The 23,276-nt window shown below is 33.7% G+C and overlaps 1 protein-coding gene across 1 annotated transcript in view; it reads left to right on the forward strand.

Annotated features, from left to right (window-relative positions):
- CUL5 (cullin 5) overlaps positions 1 to 17,367 on the forward strand; it is a 104,034-nt gene extending 86,667 nt beyond the window's left edge. The window contains exons 12-19 of the mRNA XM_007447212.1: positions 5,814 to 5,946; positions 6,962 to 7,093; positions 10,390 to 10,513; positions 10,819 to 10,994; positions 11,559 to 11,720; positions 12,468 to 12,586; positions 13,202 to 13,325; positions 17,173 to 17,367. Coding sequence (XP_007447274.1) covers positions 5,814 to 5,946; positions 6,962 to 7,093; positions 10,390 to 10,513; positions 10,819 to 10,994; positions 11,559 to 11,720; positions 12,468 to 12,586; positions 13,202 to 13,325; positions 17,173 to 17,367 — 1,165 coding nt within the window. The remainder of the gene's footprint in view (positions 1 to 5,813; positions 5,947 to 6,961; positions 7,094 to 10,389; positions 10,514 to 10,818; positions 10,995 to 11,558; positions 11,721 to 12,467; positions 12,587 to 13,201; positions 13,326 to 17,172) is intronic.
- Positions 17,368 to 23,276: the final 5,909 nt, after the last annotated feature.

Here is a 23,276-nt window from a genome sequence, read left to right on the forward strand (position 1 = left end):
TGTGTCTTGTTTGTAATGGAAAATAAACTAGTCTGGTGCCTCTGTGATTCTTTTTTTTTTTTTTGTCTTATAATTTTCTGCATACAGGTCTTTTGTCTCCTTAGGTAGGTTTATTCCTAGATATTTTATTCTTTTTGTTGCAATGGTAAATGGGAGTGTTTTCTTGATTTCACTTTCAGATTTTTCATCATTAGTATATAGGAATGCCAGAGATTTCTGTGCATTAATTTTGTATCCTGCTACTTTACCAAATTCATTGATTAGCTCTAGTAGTTTTCTGGTAGCATCTTTAGGATTCTCTATGTATAGTATCATGTCATCTGCAAACAGTGACAGCTTTACTTCTTCTTTTCCGATTTGGATTCCTTTTATTTCCTTTTCTTCTCTGATTGCTGTGGCTAAAACTTCCAAAACTATGTTGAATAAGAGTGGTGAGAGTGGGCAACCTTGTCTTGTTCCTGATCTTAGTGGAAATGCTTTCAGTTTTTCACCATTGAGGACAATGTTGGCTGTGGCCTTGTCATACATGGCCCTTATTGTGTTGAGGAAAGTTCCCTCTATGCCTACTTTCTGCAGGGTTTTTTTCATAAATGGGTGTTGAATTTTGTCAAAAGATTTCTCTGCATCTATTGAGATGATCATATCATTTTTCTCCTTCAATTTGTTAATATGGTTTATCATGTTGATTGATTTCTGTATATTGAAGAATCCTTGCATTCCCAGAATTAACCCCACTTGATCATGGTTTATGATCCGTTTAATGTGCTGTTGAATTCTGTTTGCTAGTATTTTGTTGAGGATTTTTGCATCTATGTTCATCAGTGATATTGGCCTGTAGTTTTCTTTCTTTGTGACATCCTTGTCTGGTTTTGGTATCAAGGTGATGGTGGCCTCGTAGAATGAGTTTGGGAGTGTTCCTCCCTCTGCTATATTTTGGAAGAGTTTGAGAAGGATAGGTGTTAGCTCTTCTCTAAATGTTTGATAGAATTCGCCTGTGAAGCCATCTGGTCCTGGGCTTTTGTTTGTTGGAAGATTTTTAATCACAGTTTCAATTTCAGTGCTTGTGATTGGTCTGTTCATATTTTCTATTTCTTCCTGATTCAGTCTTGGCAGTTTGTGCATTTCTAAGAATTTGTCCATTTCTTCCAGATTGTCCATTTTATTGGCATAGAGTTGCTTGTAGTAATCCCTCATGATTTTTTTTATTTCTGCAGTGTCAGTTGTTACTTCTCCTTTTTCATTTCTGATTCTATTGATTTGAGTCTTCTCCCTTTTTTTCTTGATGAGTCTGGCTAATGGTTTATCAATTTTGTTTATCTTCTCAAAGAACCAGCTTTTAGTTTTATTGATCTTTGCTATTGTTTCCTTCATTTCTTTTTCATTTATTTCTGATCTGATTTTTATGATTTCTTTCCTTCTGCTAACTCTGGGGTTTTTTTGTTCTTCTTTCTCTAATTGCTTGAGGTGCAAGGTTAGGTTGTTTATTCGAGATGTTTCCTGCTTCTTAAGGTGGGCTTGTATTGCTATAAACTTCCCTCTTAGAACTGCTTTTGCTGCATCCCATAGGTTTTGGGTCGTTGTATCTCCATTGTCATTTGTTTCTAGGTATTTTTTAATTTCCTCTTTGATTTCTTCAGTGATCACTTCGTTATTAAGTAGTGTATTGTTTAGCCTCCATGTGTTTGTATTTTTTACAGCTCTTTTCCTGTAATTGATATCTAGTCTCATAGCGTTGTGGTCGGAAAAGATACTTGATACAATTTCAATTTTCTTAAATTTACCAAGGCTTGATTTGTGACCCAAGATAATATCTATCCTAGAGAATGTTCCATGAGCACTAGAGAAAAATGTGTATTCTGTTGTTTTTGGTTGGAATGTCCTATAAATATCAATTAAGTCCATCTTGTTTAATGTATCATTTAAAGCTTGGGTTTCCTTATTTATTTTCATTTTGGATGATCTGTCCATTGGTGAAAGTGGGGTGTTAAAGTCCCCTACTATGAATGTGTTACTGTCGATTTCCCCTTTTATGGCTGTTAGTATTTGCCTTATGTGTTGAGGTGCTCCTATGTTGGGTGCATAAATATTTACAATTGTTATATCTTCTTCTTGGATCGATCCCTTAATCATTATGTAGTGTCCTTCTTTGTCTCTTGTAATAGTCTTTATTTTAAAGTCTATTTTGTCTGATATGAGAATTGCTACTCCAGCTTTCTTTTGGTTTCCATTTGCATGAAATACCTTTTTCCTTCCCCTTACTTTCAGTCTGTATGTGTCTCTAGGTGTGGAGTGGGTCTCTTGTAGACAGCAAATATATGTGTCTTGTTTGTAATGGAAAATAAACTAGTCTGGTGCCTCTGTGATTCTTTTTTTTTTTTTAATTGAAGTACAGTTAATTTACAATGTTGTGTTAATTTCAGGTATACAGCAAAGTGATTAAGTTATACATGTATATTTTTTTCAGATTCTTTTTTCCTGTAGGTTATTACAAAATATTGAGTATAGTTCCCTGTGCTATGCAGTAGATCCTTGTTGGTTATCTGTTTTATATATAATAATGTGTATATGTTAATCCTAAATTCCTAATTTATCCCTCTCCCCCTTCATGATTCTTTTATATGCAGTGTGTAGTATTCAGTACCTTACAGTCCTGTGATGGCAGAGAAATTTATGGTCAACTAAGAGAAAAATAATTTCAGAAGCAGACTCTCAGGTGATCCCACTATTGGAGTTAGCAGATAAGGACTTTAAAACAATTAAGATTAATAACTCAAGCACAGTAATATATCACTCACGCCCACTAGGATGGCTAAAATTAAAAAGACATTAACAAGTGTTGGTGAAGATGTGGAGAGATATTGGGATCATTATAGTTGGTACACAGCTACTGTGGTAACAGTTTTGTAGTTCCTCAAGAAGTTTAACATAAAGTTAACATGTGACCCATCAGCTCCACTCCTGGGTATATACCCAAAAGAAATGAAAACATATATCTACTCAAAAACTTGTACATAAATGTTCATAGCAGCATTATTCTTAATAGCCAAAAAATGGAAACAACACAAATGTCCATTATCTGATGATGGATAAGCAAAATGCAGTATATCTATGTGATGGAATTTTATTTAGTCATAAAAGGAAAGAAATTCTGATACATGCTACAACTTGAGTGAAACCTTGAGATGTGAAATAAGCCAGACACAAAAGGACAAATTTTTTATGATTACACTTATATGAAATATCTAGGATAGGCAAATTTATTGACTCAGAAAAGTACAATAGACGTTACCAGGAACTGGGGATAGGAGGGAATGGAAGGTTATTGTTTAATGAGTACAGGGTTTCTATTTGGGATAATGAAAAATTTCTGGACATAGATAGTGATGATATTTGCAGAACATTGTGAATGTACTTAAGGCCACTGAATTGTACACTTAAAATGGCTAATATGCTAAATCTTTTGACCATGATAAAAGGACAATTTTTTTTAAGGAATGAATGGATATGTGCTATGATCTGGATGAATCACAAAAACATTATGCTAAGTAAGAGATACCAGTCACAAAAGGTCACATATTGTATGCTTCCATTTATATGAGATGTCCAGAATAAGGAAATCCATAGAGACAGAAAGTAGATTAGTTATAACTAGGGACTGGGAGGGAGGGATAGCTGGAAAATGAGATTTGACTACTAATGAGTATGGGGTTTGTTTTTGGGGTAATGAAAATGTTTAAAATTTTATTTTGATGATAGTTGAACAACCTTGTGAATATACTTTAAAGAAACATTGAATTACACACTTCAGATGGATAAATTGTATGGTATGTGAATTATATCTCAGTAATCTTAAGTATGTCATGAATAATAATGAGTAAGTAATGCATATTAATAGACAAATTGGTGGAAATTGTTACCTGAGAAAACATAAAATATCTATAGCAATATGTAATTGGAATCATAGAGAAAGGAAAAGGAGGCATGAGCTATTGACCAAACTATTTCCAAATTGCCAAAAGATGCCAATTTCTGTATTCAAGCAACTCTTTGAATCTCAAGCATGATAACTACAAATTAAACCATTCCTAGGTACATCATAGTAAAACAGCTAAAAACTGGAAAAAAAACAAAACAAAACACAAAAAGCCAGAGATCGGGGGAATGACACAATACCAAAGAAACAACAGTAAAAGAAAACTGTCTTCTCAACCTGTTGAATTGGAGGAAAGGAGATTAGACCACTGCAGTTATTACAGAAGTTCATATAGAAGCTAGGTATTGTCAATGTGAATAGATTGGAGGAGATGGATAGATTCTTATGAAGTAAGTTAGTGGTCTTTAGACTTGCTATATCTACCTCGAGGGATACAGAAAGAATTCCCAAGAGTATGCCAGTGTAGATACTTCTAAGGAAATCACTTTCTAAATCCTCAATTTCCACATCTACTTTTTTCTGAAATTGATCCCTCTGGTGGAAGTATTGCAGTTTCTCCTTTCACTTCTCCTTTCCAGAATTACTCTTCCCTATTTTGTAAAGAAAGGCATATCTCTCTTCATTCTTACTATGGTATGTGCCTTGAATTGTAAAATGCCTCCAAGTCGTGTAAGAAAGGAATATTTTGAAATACTGGTATTGTTGTACAGAAAATGAATTTCTAATGACTAGATGTTATATCCTTTTGCAAAATGGTTTCTAATTATTTGCTTTCAACACAATTGTTGGCTAAGTTGATCCATTATTAAAAAATAACTTTTTTTTGTTAGATCAGTATATGTTTTTTTAGCAAATAACTCAGGAGGTGCTCAATGAATTGAGTAACATTATAAGAAAAACTTCTTCTAGTCCTATCTATTAACTTAATGTGAATAAGATTTTTTAGGGAAAAGACATAAATTTACAAATACAAAAAGTAGAAGTAAAATTGATGATTTCCTGCATTCATAATTGGGAGGGGAAAAAAGTTTCATCCACTTCATAGACAAAATTTTGCATGTGCATATGTTTTATACACACACAATATAATTATGTTGTTTTGTTAAGTCGTGTACTTATAATAATTTGGACAACTCATTTCTGATAACAGTTGAATTTTATCTATACATAAGAAGTTTTAAAATGTTGAATTTAAATTTATTTACATAGTTTAGAGAAGTGGGATAAAGAATAAATGAAAGACTTTCAAACATTAAATACGATACACTCGTTTTAAAGTTTTGTTAGGAAAGTGAAATAGAGATGTAAGTTCATTGTTTAAGGAAAGTTTGTTTACAGTTTTTAATGAAGGATGATATATGTCATATCATTGTGAAATTTAGGTTACATTTGATATGTCACAAAGAGTGAAGTAACAGTTTTAACATAAATTGATTGATGTTCTGAATCAGATCGTGAAAAACAGGGGAGAATGCTACTTGTGTGACATCTTGCAAATAAATTGAGCACTGAGTGCTTTAAAAAAAAAAGTTTTAAGTGTTAACTTATAAATATGCAAGGATTTACACAGTTTTTCAAAACTATTTTAGAAGCATCTTAATAAAATCTTTTAAAGATCATTGACAAAGCTGCCACTAGAGTGAGGCAAGGTGGCACATAGGTTACAAAATACAAGGAGGTCTCACTCTCAGTGTTCTCCAAGTGCACTTATGGGAACCTAAGAGTGAGTGCCTCCTTAAACTATGCACCCTAGATGTAGACTTGCTTACCCTAGTCTCACTGGATCTATACAACATAAGAAATCTGTGAAAAATTGGCTTTAGAAAAAATATTTGCAGATTCAGTCATTTTCATCAACTGCTTTTAATTTGTTTTTTAGGGTGGGATTAAAAACTCAGCCTGAATCAAAATGCCCTGAGCTGCTTGCCAATTACTGTGACATGTTGCTAAGAAAAACGCCATTAAGCAAAAAACTAACCTCTGAAGAGATTGAAGCAAAGCTTAAAGAAGTGGTACATAAAATTTTTTTAACTTGAAATTTTTAAATTATCTTCGAATTTGTGTTTTGCTTATAAGGCTTTCTGTGATAGCCTCAGTTTTTTTTTTTTAACGTATGTCTCTAAGCAACTAATATTATGAAATTTTACCAGTGCAAGATCTCTATAGAGCAGTTATTTTTCTTACTGAAAATTTCTATTCTGTAGCTGCCAGAAAGGGAAATAGTATTTAATTCTTCCCCTTTCTTGATTATTTTTAAAAGTCAGTTAAATTCTAGCTCGTATTAAAGGACAAAAAAAGGGAAAATGGAGCTAGCTGGTGGTATTTGGAATGATATTTGAGAGACCAGGAGTTTTTCACTTCTTTCTTTTTGTGAGAGCCCAAAATAGATAGCTAGGGATAAATGAATGTAGATAAAAAGTTAGTTGCTTTCATATTTATTTGTCTCTGCTTGTTATTGTAATATAAGCCAAGGACATCACATCAAAGAGGAAAAAATTAGTAAGTAAATATATAGAGAAAGTATAGACAAAGAGGGTTAGAGGGGGGAGTTCCATGGCAGTCCAGTGGTTAAGACTGCTTTCACTGCTGGGCCCAGGTTCAATCCCTGGAACTGAGATCCCATAAGCTGCATGGTGCAGCCAGCAAAGCGGGGGGGTGGAGTGGGGGGTGGTTAGAGAGAAGATTAGTGTCAGAATAAAGTGAAGAAGAAACGTAGAAGAAAAAAATGGGGAAGAACCATTGATTTTCATGTAAAGTTTTATCACATTTTATATTAAATCTCAAAAATTAATGTTTCTAAGAACTAAAAGGTTATTTGGTTACAGTCTCAAATTTGCTAACTTCTAAAGTATTAAAGTATTGTAGTATTTCAGGACTGGTTATTTTTCAGAGATGGGCAATTTAGTAAACCTCTGTATTTGCTTATATAAATTTCTGAATTTTGACAATTGGGGATGTAGAAAGGTCTAAATGAGAGGGATGGCTAAGAATGTATGTAAATTGAAAGTAACTTTTTTTTCTGTACAGCTCTTGGTACTTAAATATGTACAAAACAAAGACGTTTTTATGAGATATCACAAAGCTCATTTGACACGACGTCTTATATTAGACATCTCTGCTGATAGTGAAATTGAAGAGAATATGGTAGAGTGGCTAAGAGTAAGTAAAATTTTAAAAAATATTTGGTTTTCTTAAAATAGCACATGGTTCATATGTGTGCTTAAGTAATGCATTTTGTTGATATTGTTAATATTGAAGAAGTATAGAACGTTTTAGAAGAATATAGCATCAATTATATAAAATAAAGTATATTTTCTTAATGAAGACTTCTGGTGAAGCACCTTTGCTCTTGCTTTGCTTCTGTTGTTTCACTTTTTTGTATCTCTGCTTTCATTTGAACTGACCTTAACTAACGGACAAATCCTTTCATTTTTAAGATGTTTTTAGTACTAAATATTTAGCCATAGAGATGTTTGTATATAAATACATCTATTAAGGAAAAAGAACGAATAGGTAAAAGGTGATGGCTTATTTAGGTTAATCAATGCTAATTATGGCTAAATTCCCATGTTAACATATTTTATGTTTGTTCCTTTCAGTCCATTTTCATGGAATTTGAGTTATATTAGTATAACATAAATGAATGTCTTTCATTTATACATATGTTGTTATATATAATATTACATTAATATATAATAAAACCTCTATTATAATGTGTATAATTATATGTATTTTATATATATTTTTTTCATTTATATATGTGTATTTCAAATTAAAGATTTGCAGATAGCCCTGTTTTGCCTGGTAGTGTGGGATGGTAAAAATTACTGTTCAGGTGATCTTAATATTAACAATCACTGGGAAAAATTACTGCTTTGTGACTTCGAAATTTTTGTCAAAATATTAAAAACTTCTTATTATCAAAGTATATAGGAGAAAGAAAAAATTAGTAAAATTAATATGTATTTAGTACACTGTAATTTAAAACATAAACTTTCAGATTTAAAGTGTATTTCTTTGAAAAAACTGCTATTGCAATTTACATGTCTGATACTGTATCTAGAATATATAAAGAACTCTTACAACTCAACAGTAAAGACAACTCAGTTAAAAATGGGCAAAGAGGGGCTTTCCTGGTGGCGCAGTGGTTGAGTCCGCCTGCCGATGCAGGGGACACGGGTTCATGCCCCAGTCCGGGAAGATCCCACATGCCGCGGAGCGGCTAGGCCTGTGAGCTATGGCCGCTGAGCCTGCGCGTCTGGAGCCTGTGCTCCGCAACGGGAGAGGCCACAGCAGTGAGGGCAAAGAATTGGAATAGACATTTCTTTACAAAAGATATATAAATGTCCAATAAGTGTATGCAAAGATGCTCAACATCATTAGTTATTAGGGAAATGCAAATTAAAACCACTGAGATAGCTGAAAATTCAGACAATAACAGATGTTAGTGAGGAAGAGGAGAAATTGGAACCCTCATGCATTGCTGGTAGGAATTTAAAATGGTGCAGCCACTTTGGAAAACTGACGGTTCCTCAAAAAGTTAAACATAGAGTTGACCTGGCAATTCTACTTACTCCTAGGTAATCCCACTCAAGAGAAGTGAAAACATAATGAGCACACAAAAAATTGTACATGAATGTTCACAGCAGCATTATTCATAATAGCCGAAAAGTGAAAATAACCCAGAAGGTCAGTCAGCTGATAAGTAGATAAAATATGGTTTATTCATATAATGGAATATTTTTGGTAATAAAAATAAATGAGGGCTTCCCTGGTGGCGCAGTGGTTGAGAATCTGCCTGCCAATGCAGACGGCACAGGTTCGAGCCCTGGTCTGGGAAGATCCCACATGCCATGGAGCAACTGGGCCCGTGAGCCACAATTACTGAGCCTGCGCGTCTGGAGCCTGTGCTCCGCAACAACAGAGGCCGCGATAGTGAGAGGCCTGCGCACCGCGATGAAGAGTGACCCCCACTTGCCACAACTAGAGAAAGCCCATGCACAGAAATGAAGACCCAACACAGCCATAAATAAATAAATAAATAAATACATTGTGTATTATTTAAAAAAAAATAAAATAAAATAAAAAATAAATAAATGAACTGCTGATATATGCAACCATATAGATGTACTTTGAAAATATTATGCTAATAAGCAAAGAAGCCAGTTAGACCACATACTATATGATTCCCTAATACAAAGTGTCCACAGTAGCCAAATCTATAAAGACAAAAAATAAATTAATGGTTTTCAGGAATGGAGGAGTGGGGGAACATGGAGAGTGACTGCTAGTAAGTATGGAGTTTCTTTTGGGGATGATGAAAATGTTCTAAATTTAGATAGTGGTGATGGTTGCATAACTCTGTAAATATACTGAAACCTGATTAATTGTACACTTTAAAAGGGCAAATTTTGAGGTACATGATTTATATATCAACACTGTTACTAAAATGAAGAGTAGTTTGACTAGTACTTGCCTTCTTGTCATGTAACTTACAAGTTACTTAGTGAGCACCTTTTGTATACTTTGAAGAGTTCTCATACTCTGTAAGTTTGGATCAGCTTCCAAACTTGTCTTTTGGTCTTTCAAAGTCGTGAAAGTTTTTGCTGGCATCACTTCCTCTTCTTAATTTTTTTGTCACTACCACTTTTCTCATTTATGTTGATAATTTGCCTTCATTAAGTTCCTTGTACCTGCATGTTTAGACTCTTCAGCATTGGCGTTATCAACAAATATTACAACCACAGTTAGCTCTTTCTTCAGAAACTCCATTTATGTTCTATTTTATTTTCATTTCCAACATTATTCCCTTCCTTCCTTCCTTCCTGCCTCCCTCCCTCCCTTCCTTTTCTGTCCTTTCCTTTTCTTCTTTTTTTTTTTGGTGTACTTTTATCATCTTTCTTGACCAATACCTCTTTCAGTTGTCTGTTTTTGTAAAATGTCATGTGGATTTATCAGTGGAAGACATGGATGCAACAAAGCTACATGCTTTGCTGTCTGTGGGTGAACTGAATAAACAGATGACTAACAGATTTTGAAAGAAATATTGTGATTGGTCACTGATATGATGTGTTCTGTTATTTGTTAGTGATTTGTAGATTGAGGAGCTAGAAGTGAAATTTGTGCTTTATGCATAACTCACATTTAATATATAATGGTAATTGAAAGTTGAACATTGTTGGGGTACTGGTGTTCTTTTAACTGTACTGTGGTAACTGAAATTCATGCATATTGGAATCATGCACAGAAAGCCAGGATTGCTTGTATATTCTGTTTAGGTTCTAAGAATCAAATTTAATAGGTATTAGATTATAAATTAGATTATTCTATAAATATAAGAGAGAAGAAGAATTTTGTATTAAAGCATCTAAAACTTAGTTTTCCATTAAAATTTTGCCTAATAGTATATCACATTATTTATTATTTATTACTTCTTCTGTCTTTGGTTTTCATAGGAAGTTGGTATGCCAGCAGATTATGTAAACAAGCTTGCTAGAATGTTTCAGGACATTAAAGTATCTGAAGATTTGAACCAAGCTTTTAAGGAAATGCACAAAAATAATAAATTGGCTTTACCAGGTATTATTTTATAATTACATACATTTTTTTAAACATTTTACAAAAGAATATCTTTGTTTTCTAGTGAATTAAAAATAAAACTAAGCAGTAATAGAGACAAAGATGTTTCAAAGTCCACATTCCTTGAAAATATCCTACAAAGCAGAATTTACATTTACTAATTCTTATTTTGAAATAGAAAGACACTTTTAACAAAATCTTTAACATCTTATTTTTCACCAAAGCTTATCCTCTGTGTATGTATTTTGAATTTTACCCATTGTCAAGATTATTTGCTTTATATTTTCTGATATACTTTCCTATAGCTGATTCAGTTAATATAAAAATTCTGAATGCTGGTGCCTGGTCAAGAAGCTCTGAAAAAGTCTTTGTCTCACTTCCTACTGAACTGGAGGATTTGATACCCGAAGTAGAAGAATTCTACAAAAAAAACCATAGTGGTAGAAAATTACATTGGCATCATCTCATGTCAAATGGAATTGTAAGTAGATGGTGTGTTAGTTCAGATATTGGTTTGGCTGAAAGTAGCAGGACTCCAAATAAGATTTGTTTAAACAAGATAGATCTTTCCTTCTCTCACAAGTGAAAGTTTGAGCAGGTATAGTAGATCTGTTCCATGAAGTTGTTAGGGACATAGACTTCTGGTTACAGCACCATCCTTAAGGTATTCCCTTGCCTGCAGAATCCAGTATGATCCTCACTATGTCTGTCTTGCAGCCCAACAGGAAGGGAAAGATGTGAGGGTATAGCTTCCTTGAACGGCAACTTCTAGAAGTTTCCCCCATTATTTCCACTCAAATCTCATTGGCCAGAACTTAGTTACATGGCCACATTTTTGCTCAGGAAAGCTGGGAGGTGAGCCTTTATTCTGGACAGTCATTAAAGTCTGCTAAAATTTTTATTACCATGTAAGAAAGGAAGAATGGATATTGAAAGACAACTCGCAGTCTTTTTGTATATAATTTCATATAAGAGATATTATAGTAGATAGATGGTAATCATCATGAAGAGATTCTTATTTTTTTAACTATTTTATCTATTATAGATAACGTTTAAGAATGAAGTAGGTCAATATGATTTGGAGGTAACAACATTTCAGCTGGCTGTATTGTTTGCATGGAACCAAAGACCCAGAGAGAAAATCAGCTTTGAAAATCTAAAACTTGCAACTGAACTCCCTGATGCTGAGCTTAGAAGAACTTTATGGGTTGGTTTGTTTTTATGTTTTTTGTTTTTAACATTGCATCCTCTCACATAGCAGGAAACATGTGTTGGCTTGTGTTATAATAAATTTATGAATTCATAACACTCAAATGACTTTTAAGCAAGAAAAATACGCTACTGAGGTATTTATGGGAAAAAAATTGAAAATAAGCAAGTTACTAAGACAGAGAATGGCAAGAGAGAGAGAAAGAAAGAGATTGAGTTGGTGTTTAAATTTTGCCTGTGAAGAGCATGACCAAAGATTTCATATTGAAAATGTGTTCAAAGATTTTTATGATAACCAAAATTCTAAGAATAAGAAGACTTTGGTCCTTTTGAGGCCCTGTAAAATGTACTTATTAGCCTCCTGTTCAAAACTACATTTTAGCCCCTACTCCATATGCCTGTTAAAAGTTCCAAAATAAATTATTACCTAGAGAGAAACAGCTGGTTTATAACCGGCAATGTTTGCTGTGGTCATATATGACCAATCCCTCTAGTTTGTTGTTGTTGTGTTTTTTTGGTTGTCTTATTGTAAAGAGAGCATTTATTGCTTCCTCATAACCAACTCTTTTCTCCTCATTCTCTTTCCTCATTATGCATTTACATTGTTTGGAAGTACCAAATAAAATTTTGAATTATGAGTTTGTGCTCATAATTTTTTCTCACCTATATTGGTCATGTTGTAAAATTGATCTTGGTATTCCATAGTGTTTATAGAAGCTAATTGTTTTCTCTTTATTCTTCATAGTCTTTAGTAGCTTTCCCAAAGCTCAAACGGCAAGTTTTATTGTATGAACCTCAAGTCAACTCACCCAAAGACTTTACAGAAGGTACCCTCTTCTCAGTGAACCAGGAGTTCAGTTTAATGTAAGGTTTATGTTGATTGGTCTAAAATAAAAATACCTTATTTGAATTTTAATATTTTATTTTTAGCAAAATAATTTTCCTTACATGATATTTAAAACATCTGTATGCTGTAGATTTATGCCATTTAGTTGTTTATTAAACATATTCATGAACTAGAGATGTTTATTATTTCTTTACATATTTTTCATGGATACATTTTGGTGTCTGACATACTATATTGCTTTTCATCTTTAAAGTAAACACCCTTTTGCACTCTAAAGCAGCTTTATCCACACGGAGTACTGTTTCCTTTAGATCCAATTAGAAGATAATGTTGAATTACAACCCACATATCTTCAATTATCTAATCACTTTCATGGCAATATAAATTATATTAACTTTGTTATTATAGGGAGCATAGTCACACTTATTAACAGAGCTTTTATCATGTTTGAGGGAAATCATAGGGTTCATTTTAATAAAGCTACATGTTGGTTATTTGTTACTTTTCCCTTAAACAGTGTTGGATATTAATTTTTAGACTATTTCTAAATATATTCTCTTAGACATTGTTGCTATAATATGATGTTTAAAAAGCCTTACACTGTAAAATATTTGATTTAATGTTTTTTATAGAAAAAATGCAAAAGTTCAGAAAAGGGGTAAAATCAACTTGATTGGACGCTTGCAGCTCACTACAGAAAGGATGAGAGAAGAAGAGAATGAAGGAATAGTTCAACTAAGAATACTGAGAACCCAGGTTTGTAATATTAAGACACAATGTCTAAATTTTGAAAAATGTTGTTTCTTGAATCTTCAAATCTTTTTTTAAAATTAAAGGAATGTAGGTACTCACACTTTTCGTGCAGAGGAGCTAATTTTCAATTTACTGAAATATAAAAATTGTATTAGTAACATTCTCTTAGTTGCTCAAAGAGATGTCTATATGACTTGGTGGTCTCTGGTAGGTTCTGTTGGTTGGGCAGAAACCTTGGTTTTAGGTTATGCTTCTCTGACTGCATGTCAAAGAGAATAAATGTATATCAGCAACAAGTACAATTCTAGGATTGAGTATTTAAAATTTAATTTTAACACTTCTAATTCCATCGCAATGGGTAATTAGGGACACTTTAAAAAACGTATTTTAAAACTAGGATTATACCTTCTGAACATGATAAAGAATACCTATTGCAAACTAATGTATGACTGTTTTAACTTTAGAAATAGTCTTATTAAAACCAAGTTGTCCCACTTTTACTGTTTTCATTTAATATTGTTTGAAACTATTGGCCAATGCAGTCAAGCATGAAACAAAAAAGAAGAAAAGATCAAAATTTTTCACTTCTTGTAGATCATATAATATGATAAAGGAACAGAGAAAAGATAAATAAAAATCAAATGCTTTTCTATTTAGCAATAAATAAATAAATAAATTTAAGAAAATAAAAGAAGAAACCATAGAATTCACAGGCATTTCTTTAAAAAGCAGTGTGTTGGACCTGTATGAAGAGAGGGGCCTTCGCCTGAGAGATTCAAAAGGAGATTTGAATAAATAGAAAGATCATGTTCCTTTTTTTCTTACTAAATTTTTTAATTGAGGGATAACTTACATATAATAGAATACATATTTCATAGTTTTCAGTGTGTTTTGCTAAATGTGTATACCTGTGTGACCATCACCTCAATTAAAATATAGAACATTTCTATCACTCCAGTAATTTCTCCATGTCTCCATTCAGCCAATCTCCCCCTTCAACCCACCTGATTCCTATCACCATTGCTTTGTTTTGCCTGTTCTTGGTCTTCATATACATGGAATCAGACAGTGTATTCTTTGTATCTGGCTTCTTTTTAACATGAAATACCATTTGGTTTTTTGGGTTTTTGGGTTTTTTTGGCTGCTTTGGGTCTTCGTTGCTGTGTGCGGGCTTTCTCTAGTTGCGGTGAGCAGGGGCTACTCTTTGTTGCAGGGTGCAGGCTTCTCATTGTGGTGGCTTCTCTTGTTGTGGAGCACAGGCTTTAGGCACACAGGCTTCAGTAGCTGCAGCATGCGGGCTCAGTAGTTGCGGCACATGGGTCCTAGAGCACACGGGCTTCAGTAGTTGCGGCACATGGGCTCAGTAGTTGTGGCTCACAGGCTCTAGGGCGCAGGCTCAGTAGTTGTGGTGCATAGTCTTAGTTGCTCCGTGGCATGTGGGATCTTCCCGGACCAGGGATCGAACCTGTGTCCCCTGCATTGGCAGATGGATTCTTAACCACTGTGCCACCAGGGAAGTCCGAAATACCATATTTTTTAATGATAAGGCTGAATAACTTCCCATACTAGTAACAAGTCTACTGAATTTCGTATAAAAATTCAACTAGGAATATTTTTGGAATTTTAAAAATTGATTCTCAGTTTTATCAGAAAGAACAAATAGATGAGAGTAATTGAGAACCTTAAAAAAATAAGGTGTTAATGGTGGTGGAACTTGCCTTGCCAAATAGTAAAACTTATTAAAATATCTACAAAAATAAAATAGCATAACATACAGATTAATAGAAGAAAATAGCTCAGAATTAAAGCTCCTATATAAGTGTAGATGAACTTTGCAATAAAGGAAATAATTTCCATGGCCCATGAAAAGAGAGTGTATTATTCAATAAGAGATTTTGGAAACTTTTACTTCTGGGAGGAAAAAACATGATATAGTCTTAGTTTATGGCTATACCAGGATAAATACAGATGGATTAGAGTTGAGATATGAAGTGGAATAGGTATAGTCATACTATAAGATGTGCAAAGAAAATGAAGTTTTTTTGTTTCATCTAAAACTGATTCATAATTATGCTCAATCTGCTAATCCAAGCTATCCCTTTAGGTAATGCTCAGACTTATTTCTCCCTGATTCTACTCCACCCATCCCTGTTCTTTGCTGTTTTCACAGATGACATCTGCATGTGTTGAGGTTGAGAGAAATTCACTTGACTTCATAGTGACAGTGAAGGGATTGTCCTATATGTACAGTTGTAACAGTGTTCTAGGTTTTTGGTCTTGTCAGCTCTAGAGTGCTTTATCTGTCACCTATGGGAATTTGACTTTCTATTGCTATCTATTGCTGATGTCTGTAGCAGATGAACTAGGGTTTATTCTTTTACCAGTTGGTAAGGACCACGTGGCCTCTTTCCTGTTCTGGCTGCCTGTCCTCTGCTCTTACTGAGCTCTTGAGCCCTCTGAGCCTCTGCTACATCTTCTTTGTGGCCCTTGGCCTACATGGCACACTGTTATCATCTGCTGTTACAGGATCACCCTCTCCTGACACTGCAGGCCCTGTGGCAGGTCCATTGGCTCTAAACTATCTGTATCATATGGGAACTGAGAGAAATTCAGGAGTGCAAATTACTTCCATCATATCGTGCCACTTTTCAAGTGACCTCCAACCTATTAAATGGGACCAGGGCCAGAACCCCTCTGTTTTTCTCTTAACATCTCTAACACAGCCATCTTCACCTCTACTGAAGCTAGAATAGGAGAAATTGGAATATTTACAGTTGTTCCTCTCCTACTTACTGGTTTCTGTAATGTACAAGTGCCTGTAGGGGGACAGACTTTTTCCATCTTCTTCCTTTCTCTCTGGACCCTTGACATAAACCCCTGTGATCAAGAGCCTGGATCTGGATATACTGACATTGGGAGTAATTCACCTGACCTCCTAGTGGCAGTGTAGGAATCCTCATATCTGTACAGGGGAAGTTGAAGGTATACTTTTCTCACAGAGTAGTGCCTGACTCCCAAGCATATTGCCTTGTAGCCAAACTCCATTTTCAATGTTAAAAAGCAAATATTGATTCCTTTTTTTGTTTTCACATTTCTTTTATAATGAATTCTAACCTCCACTAAGGCAGATGAATGCCTTTTGTTGACTAAGCAGACACCTTGTACTGGAAAAGGCAAAAGAGAAAATATGTAGTAATTTTCTAATTTTCCTTATTAAAAGAATAATAATAAAGAAATCATCAAGGAAGCTATTGATAAAATTGATTTAGATGAAAAGTGCTTACTCCTACAGAAAGTTAAACCATTTAATTGAGTCAATACAAACTGAAGATACTTATAACAAGTACAGTTTATTAATCTGATAAATTTATAAAGAAGGTAATTATTAATTTTTGAAACAGACAGCAACTGGCCTCTACTGCTATACAAAGAAGTAACTGTGAATACAAGGGGAAAAGTTTGTGTAAGGGGTTTGTTGTATCTTAGTTGATAGTTGATTCTTAACACAATATCAGGTTATATACATATTGTGTTCACAGGTAAAATAAACTTTTTAAATGTACATAGTGTGGATACGAAGGAATGAAAGGAAATACACCAAAACCCTAGTTGTGATTTTCTTTTCATCAGAGAAGTTATGGGTAATTTTGTTTTTCCTCATTTTTTAAAATCTCCATAATATGCAGATTTTATTTTTCAGAGTGAAAAAAAGATACTGGTCTGAAGATTAATCTAGTGATTGCTAATCATTTGGATAGGTATTGGATAGAGGATAAAATACATTAAAAGTCATTTTTTGTTTTGTTTTACTTAAAATAATTTAATATTTCATTTTTATTTTTTCTTTTAGGAAGCTATCATACAAATAATGAAGATGAGAAAGAAAATTAGTAATGCTCAGCTGCAGACTGAATTAGTAGAAATTTTGAAAAACATGTTCTTGCCACAAAAGAAAATGATAAAAGAGCAAATAGAATGGCTAATAGAGCACAAATACATCAGAAGAGATGAATCTGATATCAACACTTTCATATATATGGCATAATTTTGAATATCATGGACAGTATTAAGAACCAAAATTTTGGAGTGCTTGGGCAGAAAGTTCTTACAGTTTGTGCTAGAGGAAGGTTTATTTGGACTTTGATTACATAAATATTAAAATCTCTGCCTTACCTAACAAAACAGCTATATTTTGCCAATCACATTAGTTAGCATGGTGGCATTCCCTTCATGTTGCACACTCTGTTTTAACAGCATGCCGTTTTGTGGAGAAACTTGCATTCATGAAGAGCCCATAATGAACTTTTAAAAATCTGATTTATACCCACCAGAAGAAATACAGTTGGGAAGGGTGAAAGTGGGGTTCTTGTTGCTTTTTTTTTTTCTTTTTTTTTTCTTCTTTTCCTCTCTTACAAAAATGTACTTGCACAAGGAAGGATCTTCAGATGTTTGTGTGCTGAAAAATGCTGTTACGTTTTGTTTTAAAAAATGCAATTAAAACTAGAAATAGCACTCTTGGTTTCTTTTGATCAAAAGAGTGAGCTGGTCTACACAACATTGGGACAGGGCAGATACAGGTGAAAAGATAAGTTTATAATAGTATCAAATTATATGTTCAAACACTGCTTCAGTATAGCAGCTGGATTTTAGTGGTGACTTAAAAATGGTATTAAATTTTTCCAACTAAAAAATGTTGGCTTTCTTTAAGCAGGAGACTACTGTCTTAGTTGTTTATTGTTAAATGATGAGGAGTTTTTTAAATCTTACATGGCTAAGAGAGCTTGTTTTGAAAAAGTGAAGCTCATATTAATTATTATTTTAATTGTTTAAAAAAATGCATGGAGATAGGTTGGTCGATTGCAGAGTCAAAACAGCAAAACAAGCATATTAAGTGTTTACTAAGACACTTAATATTTATATACTTAATATTTATTATGCCATATTCAAATTTATTAAAAACAAGACAAATCTCCTGCTTTAATATAATACAGTTATGTAACTGACCTCTTAATCTGTAGCATAGAAATATTTTGAAATTTTAGTCTCATGATTAGGGATTTATAACCTCAGGTTTCTGGAAAGGAAGACATTCTGTTTTAAAAAGTAATAATTAAGTATCAGTCACTTAGGAGGAAGAGAAAAACCACAACATAGACCTGAAAAGCATAAGCAAAATTGTTGCAATCTTAATATGAGCAGTAAACTTGCCAAATATATGTACATATATATTTATATATTTTAAAAATAAACATTTAAAAAATGTTCAGAAGGCAACACTTACCTTGTTCCTTTTAGTCAATCCAAAGTAGCAACTTACTAGTTGCTGGCAACTGAATACCCAGAGTAATGGAGATTTTAGGACTTGAGAACATGAACAACTTAAAAGAGAAAAACTTAGTCCCCATTGGGAAAGAATGGCTCAACATGGATTTCATTCATTGTGGTGCACATTTCAAATTTTCTTGCAAATTATTTTATATTTTATTTGATATTAAGTAATATTTTAAATTATTTTGATGATAGTAGGAAATGGAGTGCCAGAGTGTTGAAAGGCGTACAGTATTATTACAGAGTGCTTTCAAGAGCATTTCATGGAATCTGTCCCCAATCCCAAGAGACTTTGTGAGCTGCCTGCTGAAAGGAAGGACAGCAAATTTAAAATATTTAAGGTTTTGCTGGCTATAGTCAAAGGCCTATTCTGAAACTCATAAGAAATTGGAATTTTGTTTCTAATTTAAAATCTTACATTTGAGCTCTAAGGTAGCATATGTCAGTTATTAGACCAAGCATATTGTGAAGATTAAACTAAATTAGCGCTCACTGTTTTCTCTAATTAGATGACTGTTAACAATGGATAAATTCAAAATTTTTAAAAACTAATAATTTGGTAATAATTGTGGCCCTTATGTTTAACAGTTTGGTATTGGCATATTTGCTTATCTGATACAGGAGCGCCAAAGGAGGAAGCAGTGGAAAGAAAAATTACAGGCCATTTCTTAAAGTTTAAGATTTGTTGTTGTTTTAAACCAGAATAGTTCTCAGAACTTTTTTTGGAATTTCTAATCATTTTTTAGTCGTTTAAGAATGAGAGCCATGATGTTTTGATTTATAAAGGCAAATTTAATGCAAAAGTGGGTAACTCTAAATCCATAGCAAAGTTTTCTATTAAATTTTATAAATTTTTAAATTGCTAATTATGTTCTAATTGTATTTTGGGGAATAGAACAGCAACAAATACTGTAGACTTACTACAGTTTTCATCATTTTGTTCATTATGTATACAATTTTTGGTGTTTATGAAAACCATTTAGTTGACAAGGTGCCTATACCATTGTTGAATTTTCTTTAAATATATTTTGACAACAGATTTGCTAATTTAAAAAAAAAGGATCTGGAAAAAAACTACCAGCAATTTGCTAAAGATACAGAATCACAGTTAGTATCCTTTATTACTAAGTCCCTTTTCTCTAATGTGCACTTAAAATTAGTGCTGAGCAGGGATGAACTCTGACATAGTTAAGGGGAAAAATATATACATATATATGCATATATTTTTTTCATGAGCAGTATGGCAATAGGACACTTCAGAGGTTAAGATTTGAACATTCATCTTCTAATATAAAGGTTGAGCCATCTTGAAAATGTTAACCTTTATTGCCATCTCATTGCCAGATTAAGTAGATATGAAACAAAACTTACAAAGTGAAAATACAGAACAATTTTAATGCTTACAATGAGTTAAATATTTAGAGTATTACTGTTCTGCTGATTTAATGAGTGTCTTGAAATAAATTCTGAAGTCTTCCAATTTTTACATTTATTGGAGGGGTCCCTGCATTCTGGCAAACTTTATTTAAGTCTCTTTCTCTTATTTTGTGCATAAATGTTAAAATTTCCAAAAATGAAATGTTAGCTTTCTTATTTTTACCTTTTATTAAATTTAATACAAACTATGACCGGAGTAGTTTAAAAGTATTTTGTATTATTTGCAGTAGGATGTCATTGGCCCTGCTCAAAGGGCAAATTTTAAAAATTCAGTTTGGGTGAAAGTTTTGCTAGTTTTCCAGAAAGATTTGCTATCTTAAACTCAAGGTTGTTTTTTCTATTTTCATGTAAATGACTGGGATGCTATCTTATAAACTCTTCCAATGTCATGTTTGTGAAATAAACATTACAATGAGAGCTTTCCTGTCATCTACACTATATATGTTGTCTGGAGTGTTGAACAAATTTGAGTTCCTAAGTTGTATTCTATCCTCGTATATACAATTTTGAATGTGTGCCACTACATACTGAGATGATAATGCTGTACAATTTTAAATGGTAGCAGTTTCTGTATGCAGTAGGCTGAAATATTTTGATGAACTGCTTAATTTTTGGATTTTATTTTTTAAGTTGTATAATTTATTTTCTTGCAAAATAAAAATGTAATATAAAAGCTTTCACCTATCAAGAAAATGTTGATGTTCTACTGTAAAATAGTTTCTAAGAGTTTATTTAAAATTTTTATAATAGGTATATTTATATATTTAATTGTGAAATAGTAAATCTTAGCCAGCCTTAGGAATCAAAAATATGAAAAGTAACCCACTTATTTCTTTTAAATTTCAAAATCTAGTTCAAAATGAAAGCTAACAGGAATGTAGCTTTTCCATTGATGATGGCATAGGGCTATCATGCCTGGAAGAGGTCAAAATTTTCAAACCTGAAAGTGATTAATGCATTCATTCATCCGTTTAGATAGGTCATGTCATAACCAAAATTAAAATTTTATATCAGACAAAAGTAAAAAATATATCACAAATTATTTCATGTTTTATATATTTTTGGAATTTTGTGAATACTTAAATTTCAAAGCTAGAGATAGTTGTAATAAGGTTACGAAGATGGACTGTGTCTTAGTCTTGGTGGTTGTAACAAAGTACCATAGACTGCATGACTTATAAACCAACAGAAATTTATTTCTCATAGTTCTGCAGGCTCAAAGTCTGAGATCAGAGTGCCAGCATGGTTGGTTCTGGTGAGGAACCTCTTTCAGGTTGCAGACTGCTGACTTCTCACTGTGTCCTCACATGGCAGAAAGAGGGTTTAGAAAGCTCTGGGTCTCCTTTATAAAGGCACTAATCCCATTCACAAGGGCTCCACTCTCATGACCTAATTACCTCCCAAAGTAAAGGCCCCACCTACCAATAACATCACATTGGGGATTAGGTTTCAACATGGGATTTTTGGAGAGAGACAGACATTCAGTCTTTAGCACTTCATAATGACCCTAAAATCAACCTTGGACTTTCTGGGATTTGGAGGTGGGGGGAAATTGACTTGGAAATGAAGGCAGAGAAAAGTGTGGCCTCAGTTTAAGATTCCCCAGAAACTAGAAACAGGTTAGGCATAGAAACGGGCAGAAGCTTCTGGGCCCCTTATGTGCCCATGTCTCCCAAGGTGCTGGGAGGGGACCTAAGAGTTTTGTATTTGTGATTTATATTATTTTTCTCAAAGAGAATCCCCTAAATATCCAAGGTTGAATCCAGTCCTGCTAAAACTGAATGCAAAAAGAAACGTGTCTGGCACACAGAAGGCATTCAAGAGTGGATTGAGTGAATGAGGTGTGTGTGCCTGAGAACAGAGTAGTTTAATACTTTGTTTTAAATGGGAAGAGTTTATTTTCTAATTGCCTATTCTAGAAAATCAAATCAAATACGGACTTTGCATGTCACTAAACTTCTATTTTAACCAATGGACAGTCTGGAACAGGGGTCTTAGACTGTTGAGGAGTTACAGACTTTTATGAGCATCTGATTAAAGAAAAAGACATGCATATAAAGATACAGACAATTCTGTGTGTAAATTTTAAGTATTCCAGCACTCAAGATTAAAAATCTTTGATAGATCCCACAGTGAGTAAAGAGAGTAAGTAGCAGCCTGCTCTCTGAATTGGTAACAGCCTAATGTCACAAGTGCTGATTCAAACTTAGATCTATACTAGTTTTTGGCTGTTTTTATCTAAAGAATGACAGGAGACTTCCCTGGGTGTTATTGGGGTTTGCTATTTTCATTAATGATAAATGCAGTATTTTATTATTGTGGTTGCTGAAGCAGACTCATACTACTTAGATGTTTCTTTGACACTGGTTGATGGTTGAAGGGTAGCAGTGGGAACCAGGAAGGCAGAGAGGAAAGAGCCAACTTTGCAACAAGCCAGGTTTGAAAATTAACACTCCTGTTAAGAGACCACAATTATCATACCTCTAAGAAAGGGTGGGGCTTGGGACTACCTTTACAAGGCCCTTTTCCTATGGCTGCTAAGTGTGTAATTTTCTTTCCCCCTACTCTACCTTACTTCCTCCATTCTCAGCAGATGACCTTACTTTGGGAATATAAGCAGAGAAAATAAAATAAAGCTTTCAGGCATGTACTTTCATAACTTGCTTTCTCTACCTCTAAACTTTACCTCTAACAGTGCCCATTTTCATCTGCCTACCTATCTCAGAGGAAGGGCTGCCTCACTTCTCACTCGAGGCCAACTGTTTTTTTTATCTTTTCACTGAATTCTTTCTGCTTCTGTGTTTTGCTCCAGAATACCTACATTTCCTGTGTCTTCCAAACATCCTTTTATTATTTCCTCCTTAGCCTCCAACAGGGGTTCTCTAAAGTTTTGGTCCACAGACCAGCAGCATTATCATCACTCGAGAACTTGTTGGAAATGCAAGTTTTTGAGCTCCACCCCAGACCTACTGATTCAGAAAGTCTTCGCGGGGTGGGGTGGGGTGTCTCAGCAATCTGAATTTTAATAAGCCTTCCAGGTGATGCTGATGCACTAAAGTTTGAGAACCACTGGCTTACAAACATTCAAGTATCCGCCATCCTTAAAAAAATGCCTTCCCCTACCTTGGTCAAGTTATGACCTTGTTTTCCTCCTTCCTCCATTTTCTGCTAAACATCTTGAAAGAATAG

Source organism: Lipotes vexillifer, unplaced genomic scaffold, assembly GCF_000442215.2.
Source record: "Lipotes vexillifer unplaced genomic scaffold, Lipotes_vexillifer_v1.1 scaffold1725, whole genome shotgun sequence".
NCBI classification, from domain to species: Eukaryota; Metazoa; Chordata; class Mammalia; order Artiodactyla; family Lipotidae; genus Lipotes; species Lipotes vexillifer.